Below are 20,994 nucleotides of genomic sequence, written 5' to 3' on the forward strand. Positions count from 1 at the left end.
AAAAAATAAGTTCGAATAAAACGTGAGAAATGAAAATGTGATGAGTGCAATGGGAGCTGGAAAAGGTTGGTTACTATCTTTGGGGGACATATATAAGAATGAACATCCGAGTAGACACTGAAAAAAGCTGAGTTTTCAGAATTTTTCACCTTTGAACGAATGTTACATCAATTGCACTTGTAAATGATTTAATTTCAATAAATTTTTTTACAGGATATTACAAATATATTCAATGATGATTTTAGCAAATCGCATTATGTATCACAGATCTTATGCCCTTTAAGTGCTGTCTGAATACAATGTAGGCCACTCACGTCTCATACTTTATCAAAAATTATTTTTACAACATGTCCGGCTCGATAAATTCACGACTGTTTAACGACAATATAAAAAAATATATGTTCAAGAAATGCTCGCCGATCCGAAGGCACGATGTTGAGAAATCATTTCAACAATTGTCAATCCCGCACCTTTCGAACGCATATCAAATTCCAGTTGACACTCGTTCCAAGTGTACATCCAAGTCTACGTCGTACAAAAATCCATTGTAAAAATCTACAAGGATTTACATCAACGATTGCATTCAAGAGAAATTATTTCTCCATCATTCAACCCTCTCATGCATGGATTTTTCTATTCGAACAATTATTTCAACAAATACGTGGCTACGTGGTTTTCGGTTCATTACGAATCTGAAATCGGATTTTCAAAAGTCCACTGATTTCAAATTTGAAAATTTGACGTCGAGTTTATACTAAGCGACCCTCAAAGCATGATTGTACATCAAATTGTTACACTTTAAAACAAAGTTTAACCAGGCACGAGTTGTTTTTTCAAAAATACACTATTTCTCATTTGTCTAGAATAAAAAGGTAAGCAAGTTTCGGGGGTCACACGACGGTGAGTTCGTGTCTGAAGATCATACAAAAACTAAGTGATGGAAAAATATCTAAAAAGTGATAATTTAAAGCTGATAAACCATCGGGAATGAGGTACTAACGCGACACCGTGCATGAAAGAGTTGAACAATCGTTCGTTTTTTTTTTTTTTAAACTATGTTAAAAAAAAAGTTCCCGAGATAGCAGTCGAATTAGATTGAAACATTTGGAAAAAAAATTCTGTATAATTCGTGTTTTTTTCTTATCCTCTTGCGTCCCGAACGCTTACACAGAGCGCGTACCATTTGAGCAAATTTAACGTACAACTCCATCGACATTTACATAATAAAGAAATAAATAGATATAAAAATTGGAATTTTGCAAGGGATTATTTGAAATCTTATATCTCGTTGCTGGGATGATTTCACGTTTCCGAAGTATTCAAAATGTGTGCGAGAATTCCAAATGCACCGCCGAGAAGAAAGCGCACAAAATTATCACCGACTATAGGTCCAAGGGCGTAAAGGCCCTTGCGAGGTGAACGCGTAACTTCGTACGTGAAATCGTCCGCCTCGATTGCATTTGCTTTACTGTCTATCGGCTTGTTAACTATTTTTCCCAATCTCGTGGCGTATTCACCCAAATATGACAAATCGGGTTTTGAGCCTGAAACAAAAGAAAATGGAAAAAGTTTTGAGACACGCAGCTAACAGTGAAATACGAGCAAATGGAAACGATAAAATGTTTTCACAACGAAGCTGCAACGAAAATTCCGAATTTTTTTCCATTTTCGTATATTTTTCTTTCATATGAACCTATAAAAACTCGAAAAAATTGCGAAATTCTATATTTGCAGCACGTTGAATCCATCTTCTTCTTCTTCTTTAGAAACGTTTTTTTTTCAAACTCCCTAAAAATATAGAATTTCGCAATTTTTTCGGGTTTTCATAGGTTCAAATAGAAGGAAAATACGTGAAAATGGAAAAAAATTTGGAGTTTTCGTTGCAGACAATAATTGCGATCTCCACATTGAACGCAGCTGATAAACTTCGACAATGAGACTTTGCGCAAAAAGCGTGTACAAATATAAGTATTTCTCGTATTGAAAAAGTGTTTTTGTACTCTTGAAATATCCCTGAAACAGTACCGAAAAGTTCGCTATGCTGAGTTATTTCCGTCTATCCTAAAAACATTCCCGAAAACAATAGATTTTTTTGATTTTCTGAAGCAGAACCCCTTCTTAAAGGAAAGTAAAAAATTACCGATTAAAATAGCAACGACCGAGACGCGGTAGTTTTTCAACTGTCCTTTTGGTGAGCAAAGAGTGACCCTCCTTTCCTGAGGTCCAAACGTTGCGTTCCCGTTGGTTCCGAGATCAACGACCGAGTAACCCGGAAGAGCTTTGTACAGGGGATACTTGGTTCCAGAATCCGCCATCATTTCATAAACTTTGTGATATTCCGGATATACGGAAGCTGGCAACCACTGCAGCCTGTCGTAATTACTCGTACCAGAGTGGTTCGTACTCTTTTTACGACTCCGATCATCGGATCCATCACGAAATACGTGCAGGACCGGGATCCCCCGACAACGCGCTGCCATTATCGCGTCGGCCGCGCTCAAACCGGCTCCGACAACCAAAATTGGTTTAACCTCGAGCTTCGTTGAATTTTCACTTTCATCGATCATCGAACAGCTCACTAGATAAAGACACAAGAAAAAATTGCTTATTCGCGTCGTTAGGGATTCAAGCTGTATGAAATATGACCCAAATTCTATCCCAATATTTCCCCTTTATTTTACCCCCTTAATGTACTCAAAAAATCTGAAAAAATTCATTCTACTATTTGAAATATTTGAAGTACCAATTGGAAAATTCTCAAAAATTCAATTTTTTCGTACACTTTTTGCACAATGAAGCCAAAAGTTGGAGACCCAGGTTTACAGACGACGAGATCGATTTGCTATCATTTTTATCAATTGATAGCAATCTCTAGTGACGATGATCAGTTGCACGAAGAGTGAAGTTTCCGCATATAATTTTTTGAAAATTTTTTTGGTAGGTGCTTTTTCCAATGATGATTTTTTCAACATGTAAACTAGGTGATTCGAACACCAACTATTTTTAACACATTAAGATATTTTTAACAATGGTAATTGAGAATTAGTCTCAATATTTATGGAGCAGTCATGAAAAATTATCATTTATTATCTATTTGCTTTTTTTAAATTATAATAATAATTAATAATTATAATATTCACAATTTTTTTAATTATAATAAATAATAAAATTATGTACTATAATTTTAGCATAACCTGTCTTTTTTGAGACCGCTCTGGAGCGATTTCCATTCGCCACTGTTATATTAAATTAGTAACTTCAAAAAAGAATATTTTGCAGAACTGTCTTCATCACGGTTCATTACATTTTGGAATGAATGGGATATTTTCCTTTTTCCATTATTAAGATATTTTTAACAATGGGAATTGAGAATTAGTCTCAATATTTATGAAGCAGTCGCACATGAAAATTGTCTATTTACTTTTTTTTTAATTATAATAAATAATAAAATTATTTATTATTATTTCAGCATAACCTGTATTTTTTTGAGACCGTTCTGGAGCAATTTCCATTCGCCACCGTTATATTAAATGAGTAACTTCAAGAAAGAATATTTTCCAGGAACAACTGTCTTCATCACGGTCTACATTTCGGAATGAATGGGATATTTTCCGAGTAATAATCTAATTTGAAAAGTAGAACTGCTGCCAAGGAGTTGCGTCTGTTTCGTCACATGCTTTGTTCGGTGCTGCGCACCACCGTCGTTGAGGTAAAAAAATTGGGAAAGTGAAGTGACACGATTAGTAAATAAACTCACAATTTTCCCTGGCGAGACGATCGAGTTTGTTCTCAAGTTCATAAAGATCGTGAGTTATCCAAGTGGGTCTGGACTCCTCTCCTGGTAGATCGAGACGATTCGGTGAATCCATAGTGCCCGTAGCGAGGACGACTCGTTTAGATTTATAGACGAAACGTTTGCCACTGTCGTTCTCGTAGCCCCTGACGATCCAGCCATACTCGTCCTCGATATTCCTGGATCCTTGTATGGGTCTGACCGAGGTCACCGTCCTCCCGCTGTACACATCGAGAGCAACCAACCGATCTTAAGACGGATCATCTCCACATACGTAACTGAAGAAGGGTGAAAAGAGTGCATTGGGGGAGCTTCTACGTGGTTTCAGGGAGAAATATTGAAAAAAAAAAACGAATAAAAAACACCCGAAGCCAAATGCCCATGGACAGTGGGGCGACGACTAACCACTTGAAATACTTCTCCAATCCTTGAAACCTCACGTAATCCTCGTAGTAAGCAGCGACTGTTCCAACTGGCACTCTGCTACCACCTGTATGATCCGACACTTCTTCACCGCCTGCTCTGTGCCTGTGACGACCGTTCCTTACAGCGTTCGGTATAATCACAGATTTCTGTATCTCTTCCGGGTCCATTAGCTTGCACCATTCTTTGATTCCCACGCTCGGCAGAGACATCCAACGACTCAGGCTGATTGTTAAAACAGCGGGATCCATGGCCTGAAAAAGTTTTTGAAGATTCGAAATCAGTAGTGAACACTTGAATGGCTTGGGTGATTTGAAATTTTTGGTAATCAAAATGAGACACTTTCGAGGTGAAATAAACTTGACATTTGTTCGCCTGGACGCGTGTATTTTTTGGTATTTCTCTCTAACTTTTCTTCTCTCTTTAAATTTATCTAAAAAAATATTTCTCTCTAAAAGAAAAAATGTTCAGAGTTTTATTTTACCAATCGAATGATTTTTCGTTAATTTTCTTATATCAGGAAAGAGGAGAGCATTGAACAATCTTTTGGCGTACTCTTGATATTATTATCAGTAAATAAAAACGAAAAAAATGGCTAAAGTACTTTGAGTTTTCTATGCGTAATTCGCGTGATTCGCTTGGTCACAAACTCGCCAAAGACAAGCCAAAATCTTAATGATTTTTTTTTCCATTCGTAACTGTTTTCGTACCTGCCACGAGCCCCCCGGTGGTCCTTTGCCCAAGACGACGTGGTCGATGATTTTGTGCCCGGGAGACCAAGTGACGAGGGACGGTAAATCGAGACCAATGTCAACGCAGGGATGCTGCAGCTGGTCCATGAGCAGGGCTAGAGGTTTGCCACCGCCGCGTCCTTCAACCCCGAAGGCCAGGGTCGCGAGTGTGCTTCGTGAGCTCCGAGCGAGACACGTGCCTTGTCGTTTCTTCGTTATTTTACAACAGCGTCGGCTATTCATTTCGTAGCCGTTTTGGATTTGCTCCTTTTCGAATTCGGACTCGCGACGTAAACTCGGAGTCACGTAATTCAAGCGAGTCGTCAGCATCTCATCAGTCGGATGGGGCTCGCCCTCGTAATAAGGCCAATTTCCAGCCAGCATGTACGAGAGGCAAATGGCACCAGGTCCGTTGCCTGTGGAGAAAAAACGTTTTAACCCTACACCTCATGTGCCTTTTTTCATACCCTCAACCTCATGACCGGGGTTTGAACGCACCCCACCTCCTTTTCTGCTTATAAATCCGGTCCTACGATGCTAAACTGACTTTATCCTACACCATTTTCTTCGTTTTTTTATAACGAAAAGAATGATGTACGATAAAACTAATTTCAATTGAATTTATATATAAAAAAATCCGTCGATAATCAGTCGATAATGTCGCTTGTTAGGACGGGAGCGTAGTTTGAAGTTCGCGTGGGGTGTGCTCACACCCCAGTCATGCGTTCTAGGGTTAATTCCAACGACGAAGAGCCACGACAGTGCTGGGATTGCAGTGATCGATTCCACTGCAAATTGGCTTTTTAATGTGACAAAAATGCTGAATTTAAATCTCACGTTTCTTCAGGCTATCAATGGAAAAATCTGATTGCTCACCGACGATAACGACGTCCTTGTAAACGACATCAGAATCCTCCTCGACGTCGTGTTTTTGGTCTCCAGTTTTTCGCATCGCAAAAGATTTCAATACCATTGAATCTCAATGATTAATTTGCCCAACAACGATGGGACTGGACTCAAGTTTTCACTTCTGTAACAAACGAATAAAAAACATTGTTAAAGTTGAGCGAAGAAATTGAGCCTTTGAGAATGCTGGCATATTCGAGACATTTCAATTGGCCCTCGTTAAGCACGAGTCAGCGAATGTAATAAAGCTTCATTAGCCTACGAACGAACGGAAGAATAACTTGAAAATCTTGATGGGTGACTCACTCGGTGCAAAATAAGAAATAAAATGGAGGAACTATCACAAAAGTGAAAGCCTTCTCGATGCATATCGTTTGATATTTCAATATGAGGCAAGACCCTGCAACTATGCGGAAGCTTCGAACCTTCGTAGCGACGCTACGGCCGTGAAAACCTTAAAACTAGAAAACGTGCGTTGCTCGTTGTCGGACGGGAAGGCGAGCGCGCCAGTGACTGGCGTCGACGCGATTATGCAAAATGATCGATTTTTCAATCCTTTTTCTTCACCATCTTTCCATATTACTTGGACGCGCAAAGTCATGCCAATAAAAGGCTTGCGAGTGCAAGCGATTATTTAGTACTTACAAGCCTTTTATTAATCTAATTACAACGTCATAAATTCTTCAACCGTTCATGCAACAGCGAGCACTAAAGATTGCAGTTTCAAAAAAATTGTTTGAGCTCGTTCCACGGAAAATTAACGCGTTCCAGTGATCAAACGAGTGTTAAGGCCTTATACTTTTGGAGCGGCCGAAAAAACGTCATTTTCGTCATTTTTTTTCGCCAAGAAAATAAATGTTTATTGAAAAAATGTGAACGATTAATTAGTAAACGCATGTTCATGTACTTGTACAATTTTTTGCATGAAAAAATTTCTCAAAATGGCGCAACTCCAGCTGTAGTTCAGCAGCACCTTTTTTTGAGCATCAGTTACGGTGGACACGATAATTAAAAAACTATTAAGGAGTTTCGGTACAGGCGATACAATGTTGCCATGCTAAACCGTGCTAAAAACCTAAAAAATATCAGAAAGCTCAGAATTTTATAAAATTTGGTGAACATATATTCTTTAGTGCCAAATTTGACAATACAAATTTTTTAAGATTTTTTTTCTACACTGTTATCGAGTAATTGATTACTAAAGTTCACGTGTATAAGCATAGCGTTTTCGCATATATTTCCGGGCATAAGAAATCTGCTTTAATGCGTAATTACTCGATAACTAAGTGGAAGAAAATTTTGAAAAAATGTGTGTTTTTGCACTTGATGTTGAACAACATTATCACCAAATTTCATCAATTTCTTAATATTCAGACTTTTGTACCGAAACTCCTTAATCCGATCCATACGAAATTTATACCACTTATTTATTACAATAATAGCCTGGGCCTGGACGAAGGATTTGTAAGAATTTTGATTAAAAAACCTGGCGACAGTTTTAACAAAAAGTTCATTCTCTGAGGTGCTAAATTTTCGTTTTTTCTTTTTACAATTTTTGTTTTTCCAACAAAATACGAAATCCTTCGTCCCTAGCGATTATTATAATAAATAAGTGGTACAAATTTCGTATGGATCGAATTAATAGTTTTTTAGTAATCGTGTCCACCGCAAAGGTATTTTTCGAAAAAGACGATTCGGAGATAATCGCGTTCAAAGATTCAAGTATCAGACGACCGCGCGCACCGGGCGGTCGGTTGAAATACCCAATAACTACGATTCCAACGCTCCGATCTTTATGAAATTTGGTGAGAATATTCTTCAGACATTGTACTTAATTAAAAAATATCTAATAAAAAAATTTCCCACTTTTCCGGCCATCACAAGTGTGGCCGGTAAACCTTAAGACTTACAACTTTCGATAATTCTTCAAACCATCGATGCGAATTGAATAAAAATATCATACCGTGGCGTTAAAGCTTACCATTCGTTTGCGTTTGACTGATCGTAACCTTGTCGATATCCGAACAAGGCAATTATTCACTGCGATATCGTTATAAGCAGTCGGTTATACAACGAAATTCTACCGAGTGGATGACACATCGAAATTTTTCTCGCCAGCCAATCTTTTTTTCGCTCTAGACATTTTGTGGATTTAGCAATAAGTCAGAAATAGTTGGTCGATATTTTTTCTAGCGATCGATGAAAAGTGATTCTAAGAATCGAATCTATTTTTTATTTCGTTCCAACTTGAACTATTGGTACTCGGAATGAGTGCGTTAAAACTTTTGCATGACTTTCGCTGATTTTTATCACTCCGTTACAACCTCGTGCCAACAAGTTCAAGGAATAAAATTACCAAGTTTATTTCTATACTCGGAACAGATTTAGATCCACCTGGGATAAACCGGTTTATTGGCAGACTTTTTTTTCAGTCTTCCTGCCAAAAGGGGTACGAGAAAATTATTTAGCGAAAGACACACAACAATTTGGTCCTGAGGGCACTCGAGACTCACGATTCCGTCCCCAAACCTTGGGCCTAGTTTTTCAACTCGGAACTTTATCGAAATCTTTCGAAAACGATCGTATCCGGCGCCATCATAATGCCAAGGTTGTGTCATTTTTTGTTGTGTTACGAGTTTATGAAAATTGGAATTTTTCAAGTTTTTACGTACACGACGCGGTGCTAGATTCGCCAGGGCAATTTTTTGTAAACTCGTCGACGAAACCAGTCAATCGATGTACTTTGACGGAAATTATATTCGTCAGATTTGCGCGTTACGAAGCTTGAAACTCGTTCCAACAATAATCTTCGACGCGAAGCGTTTTAAGGAGCAATTTTTAAAATTTTATAAATTCGTTACTAAAATCCTTCCGGAAATATCCAAAAAGTGGATACTCGCTGCGGAGAAGAGGATCGGCGTGTTGTGAAGATAAAAAATTTGATACACGTTGGTCTATTCAATCGAATCTAAATCCAGCGAGGCAGCTTGGAGTCAGTCTTATCGAATAAATAGATTGGTTAGAAGAATTGCTCCGACCTCTTGGAGGTTGACCGAAAGCGTCATCAATTGTGAGAAAAACCGGAATTTCCGGTCCTTCGAAAGGAATGACCTTGTTCAAAATAAAAGGACCGATCGCCCTCCGAATGGGTTCGTCCTCAATCGAGGCTATAAAAAAATTTACCGACGTCCTCTTTATTGCCTTTTGGCCTAGAACTACAAAAAGAAATTTCATAGAAAAAATGACCTCACAATTTTGTTAAAATGAATTTCTTGTTTGTCGAGAAACGTGGTGTCAAAACATATGAAAAAAATCGTTCCGGATCACTTTGAAGAGGCATTTCGATTTGAGAGGATTCGGAAAATATTTTTTTGCCTCGTTTTTTTCGTTACAAACCAAATAAACGTACAAAAATCAATCGACCAAAGTATAGAAATAACATTTTCTATGAAACTCTATAAAATAGAGTGCTCGAGGTCTTAGGGATATTTCAAGAGTACAAAAATATTTTTTCAATGTGTGAGAAATACTTATTTGTACACGGTTTATGCGCAAAGTCTCATCGTCGAAGTTTCCCAGCTGCGTTCAATGTGGAGATCGTAATTATTGTCTGTAACGAAAACTCCAAATTTTTTTTCCATTTTCACCCACTTCCCTTCCATTTGAACCTATAAAAACCCGAAAAAGTTGCGAAATTCTATACTTTTAGCGAGTTTCTGCTTAACCTTTGTATCTACACAATTTCAAAACCTGTTTACCTCGATCAAACGTTGTTATTTTTTATTCTGCATTATATTGATGAACCCTTGTCATAAAATTATTGGAAATTATTCCCAAGAGTTTATGAGAATAATAAAAAGCATTCCTGGCTCCGCGGTGAGCCTAATTTATTCTATAATTTATTACGAATATTGGTATAGAATGTGCCTCTGAAATAGTGTTTCAACGTGGAACACAAAGAGTGATTACTGTAGGAAGACCGAGCATGTAGTTGGGCAGCCATTCAAGGGTATTGCTGGTCAGCACAGAAGGGTCAGGGTCAAGTCCCTTTCTCGATTCGAATGGGTGCCCTCGTGACTTACGGAGAATGAAAATGATCGTAGAATAATAGTTGAGTCAGCAGTAATGACCATAACAATTGAGAGTCATTTATACGAGTCGGCGGCGATGGAAATAGTGGCAAAAAATTTAATGATTTCATCATCGATGTTTACGTAGGTACTCGCAAAGGTCGTTCTTTTACTCACAATTATTCTATTCCTTATAAAAACTTGCATAAACTGCTCGTCTAAGAAGCAGCGATCAAATACAGCGTCTGCGATGATAGTTTAAGTCGAAATGGGACTGAATCTCGAGTCCCGAGGGGACTGAAAATCTTAAGAAGTTTCGGTACAGGCGATACAATGTTGCCATGCTAATCCATGCTAAAAAAATTAAAAAATTCAAAAAGTTCAGAATTTTATAAAATTTGGCGAACATATTCTTTAGTGCCAAATTTGACGACACAAATTTTTTAAGATTTTTCTTCTACACAGTTATCGAGTAATTGATCACTAAAGTTTACGTGTATAAGCATAGCGTTTCCATATATATAGGTATACATTCCGGGCATGAGAAATCTGCTTTAATGCGTAATTACTCGATAACTAAGTAGAAGAAAATTTTGAAAAAATTTGAGTTTTCGCACTTGATGTTGAAGAACATTATCACCAAATTTGATCAATTTCTTAATATTTTGACTTCTGTACCGAAACTCCTTAAGAACACCGAATTTTCTTCTCTGCTTCCACTCTTCCTTTTCTCCGTCTCTTCGCTCGCAGCGACGTGCTCCGATCGATTTTAGTATTTTCATTAGACTGGAATTCTTCCTCAGCGGACACGAGATGAGCTTGGAATTTGGAAAATTATTATCCGCGAATGGGAATCGAATATTTTTGAAGAATCATTTTTTTCGCTCATTTGCATGCTGCGGTGTTGACATTGAATTTCTATCTGTTGCGTAACTACGTTTAATCGGGGTCGCAAGTTAATATAGTGACTGAAAAGAGGCGATAAGAACTCGTATTTTATAAATCATAAATCGTGCTACAGTTTCGTGCTTATATTGACCTGATTTGAGGGAAATTATTCCTCATACGAATCTTTTGGACTGGTTCGAGTGGCGCGAAGACCAATTCAATAATTGCAAAAATTTGTCTATTTTGTCTGTTTTATTACTCGGTTTATTTCTTTCATTTAATGATCACCGAAGTATGCGTCATTTCAGGGAGAGAAAAAATTCGGAGTACTTCGACCGCTCAACTGGTAAGAATTGACCCGCGTAATTATTCGGCTTGTCACATCAATATCTTCGTTCATCTTACGATCTCGTAGAAGAAAAAGCCGCTCGAGTAGCGCCAAAAAAATGAATCTGTGTCGCACTTCCTAAAAGTTTCTTCTGTCAAAATTCCTTTGTATTGGCGGGAGAAATTTGCTTTGGGGTAGAAAAAAATATTTTCACATTTTCGTACAAACGTTTCAAAGTACGAGCACGACGTTTTTCAAGTTCCGGCAGTTTCATTGGGAAGCCTTACGACGGAGTTTGTTGTATATAGAAAAACTATAAATGCACAGTAAAATCCTGCGCGGCGATTTATCAAATTTGGAGTAAAATAAAGTTCGCGAGGGTGGAAAAAATCCTTCAGCGTTCCGCAGGTCAAAGTAGCATCGAGTGCGGTTTAAAAGTTTTCAAATTAAAACTTAGTCGACGATGATCAGTGACCCAGAAATAAAAGTGATTAACACTTTCGATTGGAGTGTAAAAAACTTTGTTCAGTTATCGGGTCCACGTTATTTAGACGGGTGAAAAAATACTATTTTCACGAATTCGTTTGACCGGTATAAATTATAAAAATGGATACAAAAAGTGTCAGGCCTAAATAATACGCTCTTAAAGTACACGAAAACATTTTTTCATACTTATTTTACTCAGTTTTCGTACAGAAAAATGGGGGAGAGGGCAGGTCCAAAAAAATTGGGTGTGCGCTGTTGATAAAATCTCTGGCACGGATAATCGGAGAAAAAAAAGTGGTTTTGGATTCAATAGGTAAAAGCGCATATCATACGATTTTCGATTTTTTCAAAAATCACAAAACCCCGACCATTTTTCCAAAAACTACGAAAAAACACGATTTTTTCATCGTTTTTTGCAAAAACAAAATAGTTCCGCACAGAATTTGAAAATTCGTATGATTCGCGCTGCGCCTACAGTCGTAAAGAACATGTGGTAAAATTTTTGTAAGGATCGGTTGAATAGTTTCGGAGATTTTATCGCGTTTAAGGAAGTTGAAGCAATATATACAGGACATCATACGAAAAATACATTAGATTTTATTATTCCAAAATAATGAATTGAAAATTTACGTGAATCTTCTTGAATTGCGCTTAATTATGTGTGAAAAATTTGAAAAGGTCTCACCGCCTAGTAATCGAGATATTCATTGTCGAAAATGACAAGGTTAAACATGGGCTCTTATGGAAGCTTTCAAAAAATTGCAAACTTCAACAATAAATATCTCAATTTCACGACGGTGAACCATCGGCATATCCCGCCAGAAGTTTAATACTGTCTTAAGCTTTCTGTTTTAAAAATTTTTATGTGCAAAGTTGGAAAATAGTTTTAACACAAGATACGCTTCAACCTCCTTAAGCAAAGGCAGGTACGCGGTCCCGCAGCGGGCGGTGCGTACCAGGGCGTTCAGACAGCCGAGTAAACGTCGCTGAAAAGTACACTTGGACTGCTCAGATCTCTATAAAATTCCACTATGATACTTTTAAATATGTATACTTTCGAAAAATGGAATAAAAATATCGATTTTTCGAAAATTCTAATAGAGTAGACCCCTTAAGAATGAGTTGTGATGAAAAGTTTGATCCCGAATCGTGTATTTCCACCTCCGCAACATGTGTTTCTCAGGGTTATAACGATTTTCATATCTGAAAGAGGAGTTAGTAAATTTGAAAATGCACGTGAAAGAGCATGAATGGATCATTGAAGCGCAACAAAACAGTGGCCGGCGAAGCGATCAGTTCGACGATTATAAAGTGTGTGGAATATGAAAGGTTGCGTGACGGACTTGCTCGTAGTTTTAACGACTGATAAATTGAAAAATAATTTACAACACGAAAGGTGGCAGAGCTCTGATGCCAAGTCATTAAATCTCACGACTCAGGCGTTACGGGAAGAAATGAAAATATCAATTCTTGGAGCGAGGAGGAATTGTAAAGGTTTTTTCAAAATAAACATATAATTACGTTGAGTTCCAGAACCTGCTTCCGGCGAGGACGTTGCGAGTATATTTGCTTTCATTTTCGTAACGATTGGCCATTCGTGAATCGTAAATGTTACGATTCACGGTGTCAATCGTCGTTTCTATAAATTCAGAGAGCTCGAAATATTCGTAGATTCTTTATACAAAATATCTCGAATTATTCACAGGCTCTGGACGAACGTAGATTCGCGTTATGTGCGCGAGCAGCGGGGACGTCACATTTGTATTTTCGGCATGGACGATACACACAATTTTATTGAAATCGCGTCTCGAGGAAAAATGTCATCCTCGATAATAATTTTCGATACTTCGAGGCTAAAATCCAGACGAATAAATCATTGAGATTTCACAACGTTTGACACGGTTCAAAAAAATATCCTGCAAATCATCGCCACTTATATAAATTTTCAAAAGTTTAGTCACGACAAAATTGTGTTCAATAAACGAATCCACACATTGAGAACTCGCGAGTGCACCTTTTCACGCAATTTCACATTGCACATCTCAACGCAATGGGAATTGCACAACGTCGGAAGATTCATTATTAATGATACTCCAACGAAGTAAGAAACACAATCGATTAATCCACGTCCGTGTGACTTTCACGTTTGCTCAAGTATTCTTTTAAGATTAAAAACACCCGACGAGATATACGACGACGAACGAGCGAATAGTACGGTCGATTCGAAACAGCCTGGCACGTAAATCGAGTTAGATTTCAATCGGCACCGATAGCTATGACAATTCCGGATTTTATTTGTAAAATCGAAAAATAAAACAAAATTTTCACGGGAATGAAAATGAAAAAAAAATGGAATTCAGTAGAAATGAGATTCTGACTGTCAGCAATGTTCGTTACGACGCTGAAGTTTTCAACGTTGCAGTCCAACGAATTTAACGAAAAAAACATTTGTTATTCGATAATCTTTTAGTCCGCGAAATCGTTGATTCGGTGGGGAACGAAATTCGAGAATTCCTCGAATTGTTGGAGAGTTTTTGACATCATTTCGTTAGACTCCAACGTTCATTAGCTATTTTCCATTTTTTGCGAACAAATTCATGAGCTATGCCGAGCATGACGTTTATCATGCTCGCTATTAACTCGAGTATTCCAAAGTTTGAGTGAAAATATCTGGGCAGTTGTACAAAAAAAATCACACCATTTGGGTTCTTCATCGATTTCTTGGGACTTGAGAATCATGTTTTTGTGTAAAAAGTGCATTCCGATCGAAGTTAGCGTTCACGAATGTTATCGGAATGGAGCTACTCTTGTTGAGTAGCTCCAAAATTGGAAAAATGATATTCGAGAAGCGGTTCGTTCGAGTCTATCAAATGTAACGACACGTGCGAAACGCGGAGTGGTCGAACTGAGTCGAGAGCTCAAAATACCTGTTAAATATTCCTCAAAGTAAAAAAGCACTGTTATCACGTTTGGATTAAATTAGATCGACGTCACAAGGAGCAGACGAATGTAAAAATACGTTTCGACGGTAGAGACCGACAGCGCAAAATCACGTTTGAAGTTTCGAAACGAAAAGGAGGTCGAATAACGTCCGTTCGTTCCGATGGCTGATGCCACACTGAGGAACAGAGAACAGAGAGCCTGGAATCGCAGTCTCGTGGCTCGTAGTATACCTGACTAGAAAATGTCTCATTCCCGCGCACTGCGCAACGCTGAATCGCCGGTAGCTTGTGCCTCGGTTTTTCTACGCGCGGGAAAAGAGGGAAAAACGGAAGAGTTTTTCGAGGTCAGTCTTTGCGAATGTGAAAAATTACGTAATGCACGTAGCGATTTGTAAAATGGCATTTCAAGTTTATATCGATGTTTTACTGTGTGAATTTTCATCGTTGACATTTCGACATTTTTATTAACTCCGATGATAAGCGATTAAAAAATCTTTTTATGAGCGATCCTCGTTGTGAGCGATAGAAATAATTTTGCGGTTTATTTCGAGCATGAGCCAACGCGGTAATGGTTAATGAATTCTGCCTCAGTAATAACCGAACAAGTTTTTTCTCTTAGTTTTCTCAAAAGGATGCGAACGAAGGAGAAATCGATAAAAAAAAACGACGAAAATATTTTTGCCGAATCACTACTGGCCCTTCTCCGTTTTCGTCGCTCTCTCTCTCTCTCTCTCTCTCGTCCCTTGTTGCGTTGAGCGACGACGAGCCGATGCCGGTGGATTCCTAATTATAAGCTTTGCTCGACGAGAAAATAACGAGCGAGAGCGCACACACGCATGTTTACAAATAAACGCTTAGCACACGCGCGCGCACAGGCGACTCGATGCAGCGTACATAGCAGGGCGCGATCATGAATCATAACAACGTTAAATATTTGTAATAAAAAACAAATAGTAAGAATAGAATGGGAAGTTCTACCGCATAATGACAGGATATGTGGTCAAATCGTTTTTTTTTCCAGGACATTTTCTGAACGATTCGTGCCTAGTACTCGAGTGACCCTGAACTCTATTTTTCATAACTCGTTATCTTATGTGGAAGATATTCACGGTGCTGGCGCGGCTTTCGTTCACGCGTTTCTTCGTTTATCTCCACTTTGGGAAGTGACGCGCTTGTTTTCATTAAGGACGGAGTTTAAATGCGTAGTCGACTGACACGCGTATCAAATTTTATAGGCTTCGTCTTATTGGTTATTTAGACAAACGTGTTAAATCGTGTTAAATCATTTTACGATGTTTACATGCGTAAAAATCGTTTATCTTCTCATATAACGAATTAACGCTTCTACGAAGTTTATGAAAAAGTACACAATGACGATGAACTATGTAATGAAGGTTTGGGAAAAAATTCGAGGCGACTGGCTTACTAGTAATATTGCGTTAAAGATTGAACGAAATTGATAATGAGCACTCGTGTAACTTCACGTTTGCTTACTTCGGCATTTCGTTTCTTCTTGGCTTGAGCCATTCCTGTCATAGCCTTCTGTCTTTTTATTCAACTTTTTCTCGATCCATTTCCCTTGTGTTTACCCTTCGCGCTCTCCAATGCGATTTTTAACAAAAACTATGTATTTTAGCCTGGGACGATTGAAATTTGGGGTTCGGTCAGTGACGGATCTCCGATTGATCAATGGCTTGTAATTTCATCCGCCAAAAGATAAGTTGAAAAAATTTATTTACAACTTCGAATTAATAACTCTGACATTAATTTAGAGTGACAATATCTATAATTAAAAAGTTAAAATCGATCCAATATCGACATCCGCAAAATACGATCCTACGGGCTCTAACTTAAGCTCCAAAAATTAGCACTTTGTTCCAAACGTGACAACATCCTTTCTAATCTTACAGTGAGTTTCTGCAGTTTCATTAAAATGAAATCGAATTTCGTTGACGTATAAAAAATGTTATTCGATTTTTTTTTCATTGGCCAATGCTACATCGCCGGGTTCCCTCCGCGTCTCTAATTTCTCATCGCTATTTTCGTCTATTTTTTTAATGATTCGTTCAACGATAGCAAAATTAACGATTTTATAGCATAGATAAAAACGACGAAGGCGAGAAAACGATGAGAAGGTATTTTCCATCATCAGAATTATCGAGCTCGTGGAGAACCTCGATGTCTCGTTTCTGCGCGTCAGGCAAAGGAAATGATTCAGCTAGAAGTAATCTATCATTATTGCAGCATCTACCGCCTTGCTTTTTAATCACGATAGCACCAATATTGATTCACATTGTAAGAGCTATTGTGACACAGCTCATTGTTCTTTTTCATTTGTTCTTTTCTATTTGCTCAAACGTACTTTATCCTGTGAGCGAGGTGATTGTTCAATGCGAAAGGAGCCCGAGATACGAGTAAACAAGAAATTACCGCAGACGGTGAAATCTCATTATGCTCCACTCGATTGGGTAAATAAATACTAATAAAACCATTACTAAATGTCATTGTTGGCAATTTATCAAAATTCGTACTATTCTCCGTCATTATCACCGGACTTTTGAAACAACGTTTTTTCCTTAAGGAGGGTGGATAGCGACGATACAATGTTGCCATGCTAAACCACGTTAAATACATTAAAAATTTCAAAATTATAAGAATTTCATAAAATTTAGCGAACGAATTCTTTAGTGCCAAATTTGACAATACACATTTTTTAAGATTTTTCTTCTCTACAGTTATCGAGCAATTGATCACTAAAGTTCACGTGTACAAGCATAGCGTTTCCACATACATAGGTATACATTCCGGGCATAAGAAACCTGCTTTAATGCGTAATTACTCGATAACTGAGCAGAAGTAAATTTTGAAAAAAATTGTGTATTCGCACTTGATGTTGAAGAACATTATGACCAAATTTGATAAATTTCTAATTATATTTAGACTTTTGTACCCAACCTCCTTAATATTCTTGTCAACGCTTCAGGCATTTAGAGTGACGAATTTCATCGTTCGATTCTACAAGTACTTCAATTCCGGACAGTTACCTATTCAGAGGCGAGCAAAACTGAATTAACGAATAATTGGAAACTGCCATTGGTCGGCACGCACTTGGCACTTCGAATGATTGAAAATTTTGAATTTTATTTTTCGATCAAGACTCAAAGTCGAACGGTAAATTAGTCGCAGCAACGGACACAAACAAAATTTTTTCTCAATTAGAGAAATAAAAATTGTTTTTCTTTTTTTTTTTTTTCCCCCATTAGTTTTTCATGGTTTTGAGGAAACCCAAATAGCAATGCTTCTGAGGATTACAGACTCTCCACTGTCTCACGTACTCCCCCATTTTTTTTCCGTTATTTTTCGTGCACATTATGGAGTAATGTGCATGTTATGGCACATTCCCTGGATTACTGGAGGGAGATAGCAAGTAAGGAAAAGAAGAAGAAGAAGAATGTGCATGTTCGATGCTTTCGACGGAATTATCGTACCTGAACGTTGTTGTCATGAAATCTAATCTTCTATCCAGTGTTCGCGATGACGTTGCAGAAAGACGTTGCGTATCACAGTTTTAATGTTTTTGTGATCAGATTAGATATAACTAAAGCGCATTATCGGATTTTGTGTTACACGCGGCTTGGGTTTTTTTTCTTTACTTCAGAGGGTTTACAGAATAAGCGCCGTTGCTGAACTTTTTTTCCACTCCATACGCGAGATCTGAACTCTCGCTACAACTGCGTCTCTAAGAATATATGAAAACCGTGGGAACTTGGGTATCGATACGGCGTCTCGGCGCTTGGGGGAAAAAATGGGTTATTCGATCATGTTTTGTACGCAGACGAACGTGGAGGTGAATTCACTCGAGCTCTAAACTCGGAGATTTTCGTTCGAAAAGTCTCAGAAATGCGAGAATTTCACTGGCCAAGATTTCTGAGTCTCTGAAAAGAATTTTTTTTTCTCTATTGGTGTTAGTAAGTTTTTAGAGAAAATTACGATTGTGCTGAAAAACGTATGTTTACGTTTCCGGAATTCGTGTTCTCACGATTCCTGGAAACCACGCTTTCGTTGGGTTCTTTTGACGACGACGTTCCTTCCAGAGTCACAGCTCTCAAAACGTCAATTTTGGCTTCATTTTCACAATTTTTGTAAAAAACCAAAAAAATTACATCGCCAGCCTCCAAAAGCCACAGCGAACTGGGCATAAAAATATTTTTTTTTTACACTCGAGTTGGGAAATAAAAGTTGGTTTGGATCGATACGAGTACGATTAAAAGTCGAATACTGTCGAAGAAGTGGGTGATCAAATATTTCTTAAACGTGTGAATTTTCTTCATCGAGTGTGCCATCCATAATAGTTTACACTCGGAGCTGATTATCGATTGTGTGACAATCGATGTCACATAATACCGACCGAATAGCGCCAGTGTGTACACGACTGGGGTAAAACTTTAAATAAAACATTTTCATTCTTTCTTTGCGTGTTTGAAAGGCAAGACAATGAGCGTTTTCACATTTTCCATGCACGATCCCCCCTTTGGGTTGGAATAGTTTGTGACTTGGAGTTTCTTTTAGCCTCGTACAATTTTAATTCGAGTGAAATGTCAAAGTTTTCGTTGTCTTCGACGTAAGTGTGGTAACGAGCGTGTCGGTTTTCTCTTTATTATCAATTTTTTTGTTTGAATTTAATTAAATAATTAATAATAATAGATAATATAAAATAATATAATATAATAAAATAAATTAATGAAATAGTTATTAATTTATTAATAGTTGAATTAAAAAATTAATTTAAACACTTTTGAATATTCACATCTTTAATTTTACCGACCGCATTCACGTGTTTATATTTTATAGAAAATTTTGAGGAAAAAAACAATCGAAACTTGCTGTGGAGGAAAAACGAAGCGATTTTTGTAAAATTTATTTTTTTTCCTCTTTATTTGCGAGGATTATGAAATTTATTGAGTTGGCAGAAACTTGTCCTTTTTGCGTAGCATTCTCAAGCTGGAAATATGATCTCAAAGTTTTGTTGATCTTCTTTGAAACGACAGTAAATTTTCTGCCAAGATTCTCGCAAAATGTGACGTCTGGTTCTGTTAGAAAATTAACTTCATTGCTGCTTTTATTCACACGATAATTGACGTCTGACCAGCCAAGTAATAATTTTTCTTCTAGTTTCTCCTTAATTTTCTGAATGTGTTTTTGTATCTTCAACAACCGGAAACAACGTACACGAGTTTTATGAAAACATGCAATGTTCAATAGTTGCGTAAAAATTTTGGAAAATCGTTTAAATTAGGAAAAATTGCTCGCTTTTTCATTCCATGAGTCACCATCGGCCAATTTTTTTTGATTCATTAGTCAAGTTTTTTTTTACATGTTTGATAAAGCAATTTTGAAGATAATGTTAAAAAGCATTTTATGCAAATATAAGGAACAATTCCACGGATAAACTTAACAGGAGAGGAAGAAGACGAGAATGAGAAAAAAATCGAATCATTGGAAAATGAATTTTCCGAAGATTTCAGTCGCATCAGTTCTGAGCTACGATTATCGAGTCTCAAGTGTATGGTTCGCAACCCTCCCCTCCCCTCCCCCTCCTGACCGCCCTTCTCTCGGACGTAATACCTTGACCTATAAATCTCAAAAAATCCACCAAAATAGCTTCACTGAATGTGCAACTCTAAATTATAATTAACGAACAATGATTATTCCACGAATGGAACAAGAAAAGTGACCCCTCGTAAAACGAAGACTCGTTGACAGTACATTGAAATTCTAAAAAATACTCGCTCCGAATTCTCTTCTTCCTCCATGCTGTCACTCCACGATGTAAACTTTTTCATGGAAAAAAAAAACAGTCTCTTATCACATACGGTCGATCAACTTTTTCTACGTTTAAGATCACCGCGGTCTGTCTTTCTTTTTTTTTACCGCAGTGTTGAATAATCTTTTGCAAAAAAAGCAAGAAACACGCACTTCCGAGTTTACAACGATGAAAACGCTCGGCGCGACGCTCGCCGTTTTTCGTATCGATTGGAACACTCTACACGACATCTGTTGTCATTCCGATGAATCTTGATGCCGCTGACGGCTCGGAAACTTTGTTTCCAAAGTCCGAGCAGCCTCTGACTCGAGCGGTGAGTACTCGTTCCTATTCCGAAAAACATTTTCCATATATTTATTTCGGGCAAAGTATTTTCAAGACGAACGTTTCTTTTGAAAGTGAGTGGAGTTCCTTGGTTCTTATATTTATGATTCAAATGAAAATTGAACTTCCTGAGGGTTATTAAAAAACACTTGATAAACTTGGAAATCGAAAGTGGAAAATACTTGTCAATTAATGCCAGTTTTCTCCAACGTTAATCTGAGTTTGAAATCGGTTCATCCTATTTCGAAACTATATGAAAAAAATTGAACTGAGTTTGAA

The 20,994-nt window shown here is 37.6% G+C and overlaps 1 protein-coding gene across 4 annotated transcripts; it reads right to left on the reverse strand.

Annotated features, from left to right (window-relative positions):
• Positions 1 to 171: 171 nt before the first annotated feature.
• LOC122408274 (oxidative stress-induced growth inhibitor 2-like) lies at positions 172 to 20,581 on the reverse strand. Of its 4 annotated transcripts, none has more exons than XM_043414965.1 (7): positions 20,358 to 20,581; positions 5,824 to 5,977; positions 4,927 to 5,363; positions 4,199 to 4,470; positions 3,758 to 4,014; positions 2,141 to 2,578; positions 172 to 1,544 (listed from the first exon to the last, which is right to left on the reverse strand). In XM_043414965.1, the coding sequence occupies exons 2-7, from the start codon at positions 5,918 to 5,920 to the stop codon at positions 1,303 to 1,305; spliced, it is 1,743 nt and encodes a 580-aa protein (XP_043270900.1). In that variant the 5' UTR covers positions 5,921 to 5,977; positions 20,358 to 20,581; the 3' UTR covers positions 172 to 1,302. The 4 variants fall into 4 exon arrangements, with proteins under 4 accessions (XP_043270900.1, XP_043270901.1, XP_043270898.1 ...); XM_043414966.1 differs by lacking the exon at positions 20,358 to 20,581 and adding an exon at positions 18,056 to 18,652; XM_043414963.1 differs by lacking the exon at positions 20,358 to 20,581 and adding an exon at positions 14,553 to 14,767.
• Positions 20,582 to 20,994: the final 413 nt, after the last annotated feature.

This window comes from Venturia canescens, chromosome 3 (genome assembly GCF_019457755.1).
Source record: "Venturia canescens isolate UGA chromosome 3, ASM1945775v1, whole genome shotgun sequence".
NCBI classification, from domain to species: Eukaryota; Metazoa; Arthropoda; class Insecta; order Hymenoptera; family Ichneumonidae; genus Venturia; species Venturia canescens.